The 13,644-nt window shown below is 39.7% G+C and overlaps 1 protein-coding gene across 8 annotated transcripts in view; it reads left to right on the top strand.

The window, feature by feature from the left end:
* git2a (G protein-coupled receptor kinase interacting ArfGAP 2a) overlaps positions 1-13,644 on the top strand; it is a 145,808-nt gene that overhangs the window by 123,436 nt on the left and 8,728 nt on the right. For 4 of the 8 annotated variants that reach the window (XM_068054770.1, XM_068054771.1, XM_068054769.1 and 1 more), the window contains exons 15-17: positions 3,939-4,187; positions 7,512-7,601; positions 11,875-11,957. In XM_068054770.1, coding sequence (XP_067910871.1) covers positions 3,939-4,187; positions 7,512-7,601; positions 11,875-11,957 — 422 coding nt within the window. Of the gene's footprint in view, positions 1-3,938; positions 4,188-7,511; positions 7,602-8,384; positions 9,672-11,874; positions 11,958-13,644 lie in introns of those variants that run through there. The other 4 variants (XM_068054774.1, XM_068054776.1, XM_068054775.1 and 1 more) reach the window with 4 other exon arrangements.

The raw sequence follows: 13,644 nt of genomic DNA, 5'->3' as shown, positions 1-13,644 counted from the left end.
GGTTGCACTCTTACTGCAGTTAAAGCCACAGCTTGTTCTGCTGTGCTTTCCATCAGGGTCGCTTCTTCACTGAGCAGGTGTGGCCTGATTAACCCTACCTGTTTTCCTTTCAGTTTCCAGCAGTCAGCTTTTAAATGGAAGCACACAGGTCTCTGGGTCTCACTCTTGCTCACAGCACCTTTCTTTTTGGCTGGAAGTGGGCCCCCTGTGTCTCCTGTTTTCCTTTCTCGCAGGACTGCCTGGGCAGAGATCCCCTTCTCACCCTTTGTCCTTTTCGGATTTGTGGGGGTGATTAGGTAAGGTTCTCCCCTCGGAAACCGACTTATAAATTAAAGCAAACTCATTGGCTAGAATGGCGACTTGCCGGGCACCCTGCCCCTCTACATGGGTGTTTATTGAGAATGGGAGAGAGTTTTTAATTACTTCTCACTGTGTGTTTAAACATTGCTGAGCTATATTTTAAGAGCCCTCAGCCACTGGTCAAAAGCCAGCTGCTTACTTCTTTCAAACTCCAGATAAGTTTGATTAGCTTCCTTTTTGAGGGTTCTAAACTTTTGGCGATAGGCTTCAGGTACAAATTCATATGCCCCGAGGATAGCTTTTTTAGTCAGTTCATAATTTGATGAACTCTCATCTGGCAACAAGGAATAAACCTCATGGGCTTTTCCAATTAGCTTGATTTGTTTTGAAAGAGACCAGATCTTAACTGGCCATTTTAGCTGCCTTACCAGTTTCTCAAAAGACACAAAAAACGCTTCCACATCTTCCTCATTGAATTTTGTAAACAATTGGGTTTTAGCAATTTTGTACCTAACCTTGAATTCTGTTCCTCCATATTGGCAATCCTTTCACTGGGGTTACTCAGTTGTCCCCTAGTTAACTCATGCCGCTTCAGCTTTCCTTCTGCGGATTCTTTTTGGAATATATATCTCTCTGCCTGCCCCCTCTCTGCCTGCCCCCTCTCTGCCTGCCCCCTCTCTGCCTGCCCCCTCTCTGCCTGCCCCCTCTCTGCCTGCCCCCTCTCTGCCTGCCCCCTCTCTGCCTGCCCCCTCTCTGCCTGCCCCCTCTCTGCCTGCCCCCTCTCTGCCTGCCCCCTCTCTGCCTGCCCCCTCTCTGCCTGCCTTTCCCTTTCCTCAAATTCAAGTTTCCTTTTTTCCAATTGTATCTTTGCTAACAATACCCTAACACTACTTCTGCTTCTTCAAATTCAAGGGAAAATGGTTGTTCACTAGCCTTAGGAGTTCAGACTTCATGGCCTTGCCACGTACAGTGATCCTACACTGCTCAGCCATTTTTCTCAACTCCGCCATAGACAGTGCTTTTAACGTTTCCCAAGTGAATTCACCCTGGCTTGGAGAACTGCTAGCTTCAGTTGTAGACATGTTAGTATTCAATCACACACAACCACAAGAAAACATGTATTAATCTTACTGTTTTTGATTGTGAACAATTTGGCTTTCCATTTCCAATTTCTCTCATTTGTGGGTAAAATTCCAGACGCTAGCACCCAATTTTCTGTTACGACCAGATGAGAAAGTTGTCTCGGGGTCTTTCTCAGCCTTCACCTGGTCTTATTGTAACAAGATATCATTTTAAACACAGTGTTTTGAGTTCCCCCTTGTTGAATCCTTGTTCACCGCTTTCCAATTATGAGGCAAGGAAATGAGCATAAACAGGCTTTCTTAGGTTTAAAGAAGAAAAGTGAAATTTATTAAAACTTAAACTCGAATTCAGTTAACGCCTGCGGATACACGCTGCGCCCCACGCTAGCATGCATACGTGATACGCACATGCAAACAGATAGAAAAGAGCAGAAGAAAAATAGAGAGGTTTGAGGCAATCTCTGAAGAGGGGTTTTTGTACTGTGCTTCGAGCTCGCTGTAGTCCCTGCTTGTAGGTAGATCTTGCTTTTCGTTGGGGCCTAGTATTCTTGAACCTTGTTCACTGTAAGAGACTTTTCTCTCTTGGGGTTCATATGTCTTCAATGGATTCCAAAGCTGGTGAGAGAGCTAAGAGCAGACAACAGAGAGGTCTTTTCAGTCCGGGAGCAAACCGCTTTCTGCCGGTTTAAAACTCTGGCAAGTTCAAATTCTAAAAACTCCAACAGCCAGTCAGTCATGTGACTAAACTAGTCTGACCACGTCTGTCTGTATATTCGGCCATCTTAGCAGTTAACCTGGAATGAGAGCTCCTCCACCCTCAACGTCTGGTAATCAAAAGTCCATTATGGATTGAATGTGTCAGGAAATGGTCTTTTGTCCCTTTTAAACACTGTCTGTAAATATGCAAATGGCTTTCCAGTCAAGGGTCTGGTGCTTTTTTTAAAAGCAAGTTCGTTCTTTATTCCAGTAACAGTTTAAAAATTGATGTTTATGTGGCAAAACTGATGTGCCTTATGCTTCACAAAGTGATTTATTGGCTACATTGCACTTTTTGACTTCCTAAGATGTGAAAGATGCTATTTTAATTTGTTCAGTGAGTGCAAATCTGTCATGGGACTTGCATTGCTTTGTGATGCTTGACTGTTCCAATTGAGCAGTAGGATTCCAATGACTTAATACTCTGAACACGTTCATTGGAAGTAGGTCTGTTCTTTTGCAGCATTGTTTTTGGTTGAGTGTTACAATCCCAAAACTGTTTGGCTCAACTGCACATTTGAACAGTACAATGCGCAACACTAGAGAGCAGCACCACAGGCCTGCACCTGTGATTCACATGGTGAGCACCCCACTATAGTCAATTGTTAAGTGGAAGCAAGAACTTCCACTAAGATGGAGGAAAACTATAGAACTGATGGTTCTATTGAATAATTCTATCTTTTATACCCATTTCACCTACTTAGCTGAAACTGTGATTCCTCTACCTTCTTTTAACACTTGCTACTGGAGATCAAGGAAAGACCAGGCAATATCAACTTGCATTTACATAGCACCTTTAAAGATGAAACTGTCCCAGTGCAGTTTTGGACTCTACCACCAATATTGGGACAAAGGGTTGGGGAAGACGCAAAAAGACAGTCGGAGGACCCAAGACATGGCAGGGAGCATAGACTGAAGCAGGCTGCAAGTCTGTGAAGGGATTTTGAAGATGACAAGGATTTTAAGTTCAGTGCATTTGCGGGCATGGAGCAAACAGAAGTCTGTGAAGGTGGGGTTTGCTGGATGAGCAGGATTTTGTGCAGAGCAGAGTATGTGAGGTTGAGTTTTAGATGAGTAAGGAGGGACAACATTGAATCCCTGCTCAGACATAATCTAATGGCTTGCAGACTATAAATGGAGCCCCAGAGACGTGGAGCAGAAAGTCTGCCAAGGATCATAGAAGCAGGAGAAACAGGTGTTAATGTTCCTTAAGACTGTGATGAATATTCCTGTTTTGTGTTGCAATAAATGTTGCATAATTCCTACAGCTTCATATTACATTTTTTTCCTGCATGTAATCAAAGCACTTTCCTGTTATTGAAATTCTTTTTTTTACATATTTGAGACTGAAGATAGAATACCTCAGAAGTTAGTACAGTGAAACCTGTAAATTACAGACACCTTAGGGACTGGAACCAGCTGTTCCTTTTTGTTTTGTTGCAGATGTCCTTATTTTCAAACTTGCCATTGAATGTATTTTGTTAAAAAATTCAATAGAATGAGAAGTTCTTTGCACAGCATCCATAGCACCAGAGAAACTGGTCCATCTATGGGATAGAGCCGTGCAAGTATTCAACTTCCAGATGAAACGTGGTGATTATGTGCAATTTAGTGCATGCTTCAGCTCCTCCTACTGAGATGTTCATTTGTTTATTTTCTCTATCTGTCTCTCTGACTTTATTTGTTGTAGCAGCATTTCAATTATAGCGTGCACGATCCACATTGCAGTAATCACCAAAATTTGTCCAGCTTTACTTGATAATAAGAAAAGATTATTGGCTAAAAAAAAATTTCTTTCAGCTCCAAACGCTGCAGAGTGAAAACACCACCCTCAGGCGGCAGGTCACTACGAATATCTATCAAGTTCCCACCAGTTCAGAATACCCAGGTCCCTCCAACCCTTCGTCCTTAAAACGGCGCCCGTCTGCACGTGGCAGCCGGCCTATGTCCATGTATGAGACTGGCTCTGGTCAGAAACCCTATCTCCCAATTGGGGACGTCACATACCCAGAGGACAGTATTGCAGGACTTCAGCCCTTCCCTCAACACGTAAGTAAATCGCCGTCAGCTCTGGTAAGCAACTTGTGCTTTTTGTTTTCCTCTCCTTTTCCTCTTTGCCCTAAATTCTGATTTTCTTTTCCGGCTTGCAAAACACTGTCTTGTAGCTTTTGTCCCTTCTCTTACTCCTGCTTTTTATTACAAAACTAAGGTTTTTTTAATTATTGAAAAATTCCTAATTGAATAAAAATGACCCCTAGTGCATGTTAGCCTTTTTGCCCTTGAATCTTGTTCCTTTAAATGTTGTTATTCTGGGACTGTTGTGCTGACATCATTGTCGTATTTGAATTGCAAGAGAATAAAACCTAATAGGTCGTCACCAAAACTTTTTAACTTGATTTGACCAAATGTTAATAGTGAAAAGAGAAAATGCCTGCGTGAAGCACTAGATGGTATACAAGTATTGTCATTGATTTAAAATCATGAAGATTTTATTAATCATGTCCTTGAAACAAGCAGGTTATTTTGGCAGATCAATGTTAAAATTCTCCTTGATGGTTCAGTTTGTGTATGCACCATGAAGGGTGGTCTTCAGCCAGTAAGACTGGAAATATCTTAGTTTCTGTGCCAAGTTAGCTGATCTCAGTCAAGTCAGCAGTTGGAGTGGTGGAATTCAACTGTGTCCCTAGGCTGGAGAGGTTTACTACTCTTGACCAATGTTGAGTCACCACATTGCTAACTCTGTATACTGGTTGGTAGATGAGGACTGAATTGGTCTTGGCTGTGGTGCTCTTTATGGATAATTGATTCATGGACAGTGATCATTTAGGCAAGGTTCTAGAATCTGTGTTTTGAGAAGAGAAGGGATGGAAAGGTGGAGAGGAAAAAAGTCAAATTTCCAAAGCTTTGTTTTTTTAACGATCTAAGATCTTTGAAAATAAAAACCCTTCTAAAATAAACTCTAGATATTGAATTGCCTTGTTAAATAACCTGATGCCACTGTTATCTTTGTGACTGCTTAGTTTCTCCAATTTACACAAACCATCAGTAAAAAATTTCATTTAATACTTCTAACTTAAATATTGCAAAATATTTTTCCAATTCTGGCAGATAATCGAACCATTGTGAAAAAGATAGTATTTTGAATGTTTATGGTACTCTAGGTGTTAGTTTTATTGATACTTCTGTTTATTTCACTAATGTTGCAAGTTGAATCCCCTCTGGGATCTTATGTTCCGTTAAACTCACTATATCATTGTGCAGATAAGGAAAGCAGTATAGTTGTTGGTACTCTTATACTTTTTGCATGGTATAATACATTCTTAGTTTTTGAATCTTTAAATATTAAGTTTTAACAAAGCATTCCAGTAGTCGGATTTTAAACTTGCTTTTAGACTGGATGAGAGTAGGGTCGTTACCTTGGCTTTTATCCAGGCTATGCATTGGTGAATACTGGAATACAGTTTATCCTTTTGATGAGGAAGAACACCAGTGACAGGTTGTAATGTGAGAGAAATTGTTACAATAAATGGATTCATGTTAGGATCTGGATTTGCTTAATTTGACAGTTTTGTTTGCTGTCCAGGTTGGGCTTGAGTTTGGAATGCAAACCCATCCCATAGCTGTTCAAATTTCTTTTCCACAGGCTTTGTATAAGAATGATATGGGTTGCACTAAAGTTCAATTAGTTACACGTCTTAAAGTTATTTGAGTGTAAATACAGAATAACTTACATTTAGAAATTAGAACTTTTACTTTGAAATTTGGTGCAGTATCATAGAATCCTCCCGTGCTGTCCAGCCCATCCTATCTGTGCCAGCTTTTGAAAAGAGCTACCCAAGTAATCCCACTCCCCTGCTCTTTCCCCAAAGCCCTGCAAATTTTTCCTTTCCATATGTAGATTGGAACAGAATTGTTTTTGTTTCAATAAAAATACAGCGTATGCTTTATGTTGTCTTTAAGATTATAAAATGAAAAGTTTTATTGGTAGCCTAGTGTAAAATGTGGTTACCACAAACAATGTGTTCCAAACCACACTGAAGTCCTAGTTTTTGAATTGAACCAGATTGAACTGGAGGTAAATGGTCATTGACGAAGTACAGCCTCCTGATTTTTATTTTTTTTTAATTCCTGTTGATTTAGCAAATAAGCATTAATATAAATCACCAAAATGTGTCACTCTTAGTCAACTTAATTTTAAGAGTCGCATGCAGAATTTTTTCCAGTGTGATGCCTTGTTGCTTTTAAATGTCTACTTGTTGAATTATTTTGTCTGTAGGTATGCCAAGTAACAACCTTAAAACCTGAATTTTACTAAATATGATTCTTTAATGTAAACCTGTTGAAAGAATTGTCCCTTATAAGATAGTATTAGTTTTTTCACCATTTATCCTTCAAATTGGCTAATTTAACATAGACATTTTTACATATCATAATTTGAGTTTCCTTGTTTCATTAATTTATCAGTAGGTATAACAGATGCTTTTTGAAATCATTAGCACTGCAGGAATGGAAAGCGTGTCATCCTTGGATTTATTATGTTTAATGCTCCTGTGATTTTTAAGATGTTCTATTTTTTGAAAGTAGAAATAGATGAACTAGCATTGTTTTTATTAATCTCAACATGATGTTTTTAAATAAACCATTCATTTAAGTTTTTGTTATTCCAAAAGGTACAAATTAAGTATAGTCAAACCAGTCTGTGTACTACCTTCAGGCTATCTGTGTACAGCTGATCTATATAAAGGTGTTTGCATCAGAATTCCTACAGCTTCTGATTTTTTTCATTGGTTTCCATTTTGTGCTTTGAAATCACTGGTCAGGAACAAACACTTTGCATAGAATCCTGCCTTCGGTTGTAGCATGACTTTCCCCCTCAATGACATTATAAAGCCAACCGTGATGATGCCAAAGAAAGGATTACACACAGAATGTTCCCAACCTGTTTCTAACCAAACAGAAAAACAAGGAAGAGATCAATAGGTGCCAGTAAACGGAGCTGCATGTATCTTTAAGAACTGAGTTAATTCAGTTTACTTTAGTGAGTGCATTTGATGGGCAGAACTTTGGATGGCCGAGATAAGCTAACTTTTATATTTTATATTTAATTGGCAAAGTGTTGGCATCATCTTTTCAATATCATCAATTCTGCAGGTAACCATAACAAGTAAAGCAATCTATTCATTTGAAATGAGTTTTGTTCACTGTTTTGAAATCTGTTTGCAATTTTTAAAAACCCAGTGAAAACTTTCAGGTAAAGTCCCTGTATAAAAACTTGGCATACCTATATGTTGATAGTTCGTGGAGTCATTCTCTTGTGTTGTGTTTTTCTTGTGTTTAATTTTTTGCCCGAGTGTTTCTTCTTTCCCCTTTCAGATTGGGAGGAGTGCCTTTGTGACCTCCTCTTCTTCTTTACCTTCCTTCCCTTCCACGCTTTCCTGGTCCCGGGATGAGAACACCCGAAGGGTTAAGTACCTTCTCAGTTGGTTTGTGCATAGGAGGAGGTGGTGACCATCTGCAGTGCCTGTTGCTGCCTCTTTGCGTTATTTTTGCCCTTCTCCCTTCCCTTCATCTCTGCATGAATAGTCACTTTCACTGGGGTTTCCTTCACCCACTGATTGCATATTCCTGATGATTCTTCTCTGCCTTTCACCTTTTATTTTTCAGTTTATTAATCCTGCTTGCTCCCAAACCACAGGTTGCAATGCACACCTAGCTTAATTAGCCTTACAGCCATCAAAGCTTGACCCTTTGCTACAGCACCAGTATTAGATCTCCATTCAAAGGATACTACTTTGCTGCCCTGATGATTAGTGGGTGAATTCACTGCACGCAGTGCTCTATTGAGCATTTAGAACAGGCACATCACAGGTTCAATCTCTGGTCCCTTGCTGAGTTAGTGAATTTCAGCTACAGTACAACTGACTTTGGCTTGGGATAGGGAGTGGAAATAATGGGCCTGAAATCCTGGTTACTATCTGGCGTATATATTATTGGGGTGAGGAATGTTGGGTGATGACTGGATTTAAGCTCATCTGTGATGCAGGCAAATTGCCTGCACATACTCTGCCTGAGCTCCTATGTGAAGAATGGCCACTTGGGCAAGGTACTGAAGGGCTACTGGTGCCCATGGAGCCATACAGAGCACATTCGAGAAGGGATGTGAGAAATTTGAAAAATAAACTTTCAGTATAATTATAGTGGCTATAATATTTTCTTCCCAATTTTCTCCTCTCCCCGCTCCTGCAGGCACTGATTCCTTGATGTCGTATGATTCCATGAGCACTGGTCGCTTTTTAGTACCTCATGTACATTATACATGTGTAAGCCTTGACGATGAACATTGGCAAGCAGCGCAGCCAAACCAATCCTGTCATTACCCAAAGTCCACACTTGAAACATGGATCGCTGGATATTGATCAGAAGCAAGAACCTTAGTTGGTACCAAATCCAGATACTGAGGAGACTTATAGCACCCAACCTCCATGCTGGCTGAGATCAGCTAAATCATAGATCAGGGATAGAATTGACATGATTTGCGCCTATATGCCTCTCTACGCAATGGATTAATACACAGCCATCAGAGGAGCTCAGCTGTAATGGTTTACTCATGCAAAGGGGGAAATAACTTTGAGCCATTTATACCAAGTATGCTAATTGCTAATTCAGCAAGTGATGGCTGAGTTCAGAAGGATAATGTGTACTTAAAATAAATAAATAAAGGATATGTTTCTGGTGACATACATGTGACACTTCTGAAATTAACAATTAAAGCATATTATCTAAAACTAATGTAGGGTACAGGTTTTCAGCGTTTAGCATTCCTTTCCCACCCCCGCAATCTAATTTGAAAATCTGATGTGCTTTTTAACTGGGTTCAAATTAGAATAAAACTCTATTTTCTATTGCAATGCTTGTTGTATATGCATATATATGAATTGGGATCTTCATGCAACTTGGTTGCTGTACCATGAGGTGAAAGCTTTAAGAAGAAGGTCACAGTTCACTTCAAAAGCTTGCTCCATTTTCTAATGATGCTTCCATCACTAAGGTTTTTGTTTGGACTTTGGTAATGCTTTAAATGAACTGTGACTGGCTGCTGGTGGAACAGTAGGAGCCCTTGAAATAGTGCCAATCATTTATCCGCTAAAAATTTTATGGCCCTGTAGCCTTGTGGTGGTGATAATAGCATCTTAAACCAGATGGGTAACTTTTTTCATTGCTGGGCTTGTTTGATGTTTCATTCCACTAATTGGGAGGAGTCTTGTGGCAATTCAGTTACCATTGGCTTCTGGGGTCCACAATAATCTCCATGCAGATACCCGGATGAGCTAATACAATTTTTTTTTGTTAAAATACAATCCATCTAGACAATCATTCCTTCCTGGGCAGCCTATTACTGTAAAGGCAGTACCAGCCACAGTGTCATTAGCATCCTGCCTTAAGCATGATCTGACTTATCTCACATTGTAGCATGTATTCACTTTTAAGCCTACTGGTTTTAAAACAAAAATAAACTGTCTTCCTCCAAAGTCAGATTGTGCATTTTTTTAAAATTAATTACTTGAACGGAATGCTGATTCATGTTGAATGTTTTTCTTTGTCACGGTGCCAGACAATGTGTTGAAGGACTGCTAATTTTGTTCAGTTTCTTAACTCAGTTCCAAATAGAACTTTTGCTATATATGAACTTTGAGAAACATGAATATACTTAAATCACTGGCAGTCCAGCTATAAATATGTCTTCCTTTAACCATATCTTTCTCTTCAAAAGGTTTGCTTAAAGATTGTTTGAATTCAACTAGAATGAGAAGATTACTTCAATTTATAAATGACTTCTATCATAATTAACAAGGGGTCTCTAAATCTCAACGAATACTAATATAAAATGAGGGTTAAAATATGAGACACGAGACATTTGTCTTAAAATTGGCCCTCTCACAAGGGCAATGTAAACTCTAAACTGAGCATTTTTTAACCTCCCCGCCACCTCCCCCACCTCCCCTTTAGAATCTCCTCCAGAACTACAACCCTATGATATATCTGCACTCCTGCAGTTTGGACTCTTAAACATCCCCAATTTTAATCACTTTACCATTGGCAGCCGTACTTCAGGTGCCAAGGCCCTAAGCTCTGGAATTCCTTCCATAAATCTCTCGACTGTTCTTTCCACCTTTTAAGAAGCTCCTTAAAACCTACCCCTTTGACCAAGCTTATAGTCAGCTACCCTAATATCTCCTGATATGGCTCAATGTCAAATTTTGTTTTGATAACACTCCTGCGAAACGCCTTGGGATATTTTACTATGTTAAAGATGCTGTATCAGTACGAGTTGTTACTGTTGATTTCCAGATGTAAACCTGGATTTTTGGACTTCATTTTCTCAAGTTCATAAGAATCTTCCTTCACTGAGGATCATATATGCTCTGTAGCTGTAACATACAATCTTTATCGAGAATTTTTCTGTTGAGAAATATACCACCTTATAAAAACATTTCCTTGTGTTGTGGATACAATAGACCCATGGGGCCAAATTTTATAAACCCGCCGCCGAAACTGGCGGGTGAATAAAATGGCGACCCACATGCCAAAGAGCCACTGCGATTCCAAGCGTGGTGAGTCATTTAAATAGCCGGGGCGGGCTGAGCCCTGCCCCTCCCCAATCTCATGGAGGGGGCGGGCTGTGCACCCCTGGCATTGGCATCAGCTGACTGTGCGCGGGCGATGACGCCATTTTTCAAGGGTATCAGCACTACCAGGATACTTAAATATTTAAAGGGAAATGGAATTAAAATAAATTAATACATCTCTTTTGCCTCTCTCCCACCCCCCAATAACAATTTAATTATTCCAACCCAAAAACACTTAACCTTTACCATCTGACCTTCCCCGCCCCCCCCCCCAAACTGCACAAACTTTCTACTACAACCCTTTCCTCCATCCCCTACACCCATGACACTAATTTAACCCCCTTTCTCCTGCCCCCTTCTACACTGATAAACTTACCTCTCTTTCCCCCCCACGCCCTCCCACCCCGAAAAGTATTCCATTTCGTTTCTCTAGATAGGGGTCCGCAGGCGCGGCAGGTCGCCAGGCTGAAGATCACAGCAGGATGTCAGGAGGCAACGTTAAATTAATTAATTCACTTATTTTACTTTATTTAAATATTTAAATTGCGATCCCGTCACCGAGCGCGGGGGGGGCAGCCACAAAGCCTCGCTACCGCTGGTAATATCGGGCCGGGTCCTGCTGGCGCAGAGGTCCGTGGCGGGCCTCATCCAGGGCCATCTTCAGCCTCCACCCCCATCACCATGGATCGAGGGCTCCTTAAAATCCAGCCCATGAAATGAAATGCAAAAATCACGGTAGGCAGAAGAAGCAAAGATGCCCTTTTACAGCAACCCCCACCCCCCCCCAGCGCCAATCTAAATATGTTCAAATTGCAAGACAGCAAAACTTGGTTCAAAAGACTTTCAGATAATTTGTTTCTAATTAATGATTTTAGAATGGAAATGGAGATAGTTCTGCTTTTTTAAAGCATAAATGCATTGCTTTTATAGCTTAGTTATTTTTAACTCTCGGCAGTACTGTTTTTTTATTACTGACTTCAACCATTTGCATGTATTTTTTTTTGTTTCTGTCTGAATCAAGATTGTATGTCACCTAACAGTTGTCAACCTATGTGAACACTTGAGTTACTATACTGTTTGTATCTTGGGGTTTGTTTTAACTTCCTTAGGCATCAAAACTCGAGAAACAGAACAGCATGCCGGACAGTGACTACGATAACACAGCAAACGATTTGGAGCCAGATGAGGCTGGGTATGGATTAAGTATAGCACAATAAGACACAGAAAAGGTCCACACAATTACCTATATAGAATTTGTAGAGTTCAAAATGGCTTAGAAATAAAAGCTAACCCAATGTGTTCCTTTTTGAAATTCATCCTGAATAAGTTTTGTAATAATTTAATAGCTATGATAATTGAGTTGAAGGACAACTTCTTGGGATGTGATTGAGGTGGGGGAAATGGATGCATTTGCAATGCTACCATATGAATCTCACTACAATGATATGAACTCTCTGCCATTAATCTAGTGGGAAATTCCATTGAGCCACAAATATCACTTGCCCCAAGTTTTTTCAGCTCAGTCTCAATTGAATAATTTTTAAAAATAGAACATATGTAGGATGTATGGTATGTACAATGTGATGCAACATTAAAATGAGTGGCGTTCTGGTGATAAGTAAAAATACAGTGACTTGAGCTACTAAATGTTCAAATGTGTGAAGTAATGAAGTAAAGTTATACACATTTTTGTCTTGTGATCTCAAGGTTTGCTTCTCTCCATTTATGTATTTTTAAATCTTATGATTGTAACACAATATGTTGCATCAATACCATGGGGTATCAGTTCACATGCATTTATCAGCAAATTAAGTTCTAGATTGTGACCAGAGAGCAGCAGTTGGAAACTGGGCTCTTTCCCATTGGAAAAGGAGAAAGAATCTGAGGGAGTGGTATCCCGCAAAGACTATTCTTGTATGCCTGTTCGAAATTAGTTAGTGCTATTTTTTTTGAAGCCCAAGGGATCACCAGACCACCTTCCAGATAAGAAGGAACAGAGTAGAAAATTCTTCCTTTGTTTTAAAGCAGAGAACGCAAGTATCAACAGTGGCTAATCAATATTTTTGGGCAGGCTATTGCCTTAATAATGGTGGTTAAATATTACCCCAAATTGATTTGATTTTTCAATGCTAGATTGCTTTCAAGAAAAAAAATGAGAAATTACCATGTTTTGGAAATAAAGAATATTTAGTGTTAGCTTTATGCTTAATGTTAAGATACAAGTAGAATGTCACTCATGCAGATGTTAGAAGATAGAGTAAAGCCCATTTTTCAAAGATGGAAAAGTTTGTTAATACCTAACAGATCGATCTTCAGCCTGGATTTGCACTTCAAAGAGCTGTTACACCCTACATAGTGCAGCTTTATCTTCGGAGGTAGCCCAGAATATAAATGACCTAATCTCCGTGATTCTACGGCACAAAACACCCACTCAGAATGAATCTTTTTGCTGCCTCTAGGGGAGACAAAGCAGCATTGCTGGCAGGGGTAAATGGATTAGCCAGTGGTGACTGCTGTCTCAGGTTTAACATGGGAGGCTTATATGGACTGCAGTCCGACATCTAAGAAAGGTCCAGGTCCAGCATGGAAAGTTGCTATATAAAAAGGACATATTTGGCACTAAAGAACAGGATCATACTATGCATAATATAAATGGAATATTACTATCCTTTTGAAACCGTGTTCTCTCACTCTTCGCCTAACTAACAATTCTGCCAGTGTAGACCAGGGTATTTGTGAAGAATTTATCTGTTAAAAGATTATCAGTACATTTCAGTTCCTATTTGTAAGAGGAGAGTATAATCTTCAATTAAAACAAATTACCTGTTTTGTTTATAATTTTCAATTAAAACAAATTATCTGTTTTTTCTTTTTACCTA

Source organism: Heterodontus francisci, chromosome 23 (assembly GCF_036365525.1).
Source record: "Heterodontus francisci isolate sHetFra1 chromosome 23, sHetFra1.hap1, whole genome shotgun sequence".
In the NCBI taxonomy this organism is placed as follows: Eukaryota; Metazoa; Chordata; class Chondrichthyes; order Heterodontiformes; family Heterodontidae; genus Heterodontus; species Heterodontus francisci.
The sequence above is the reverse complement of the archived record's forward strand: the minus strand, read 5'-3'. Positions and strand labels throughout refer to the sequence as shown.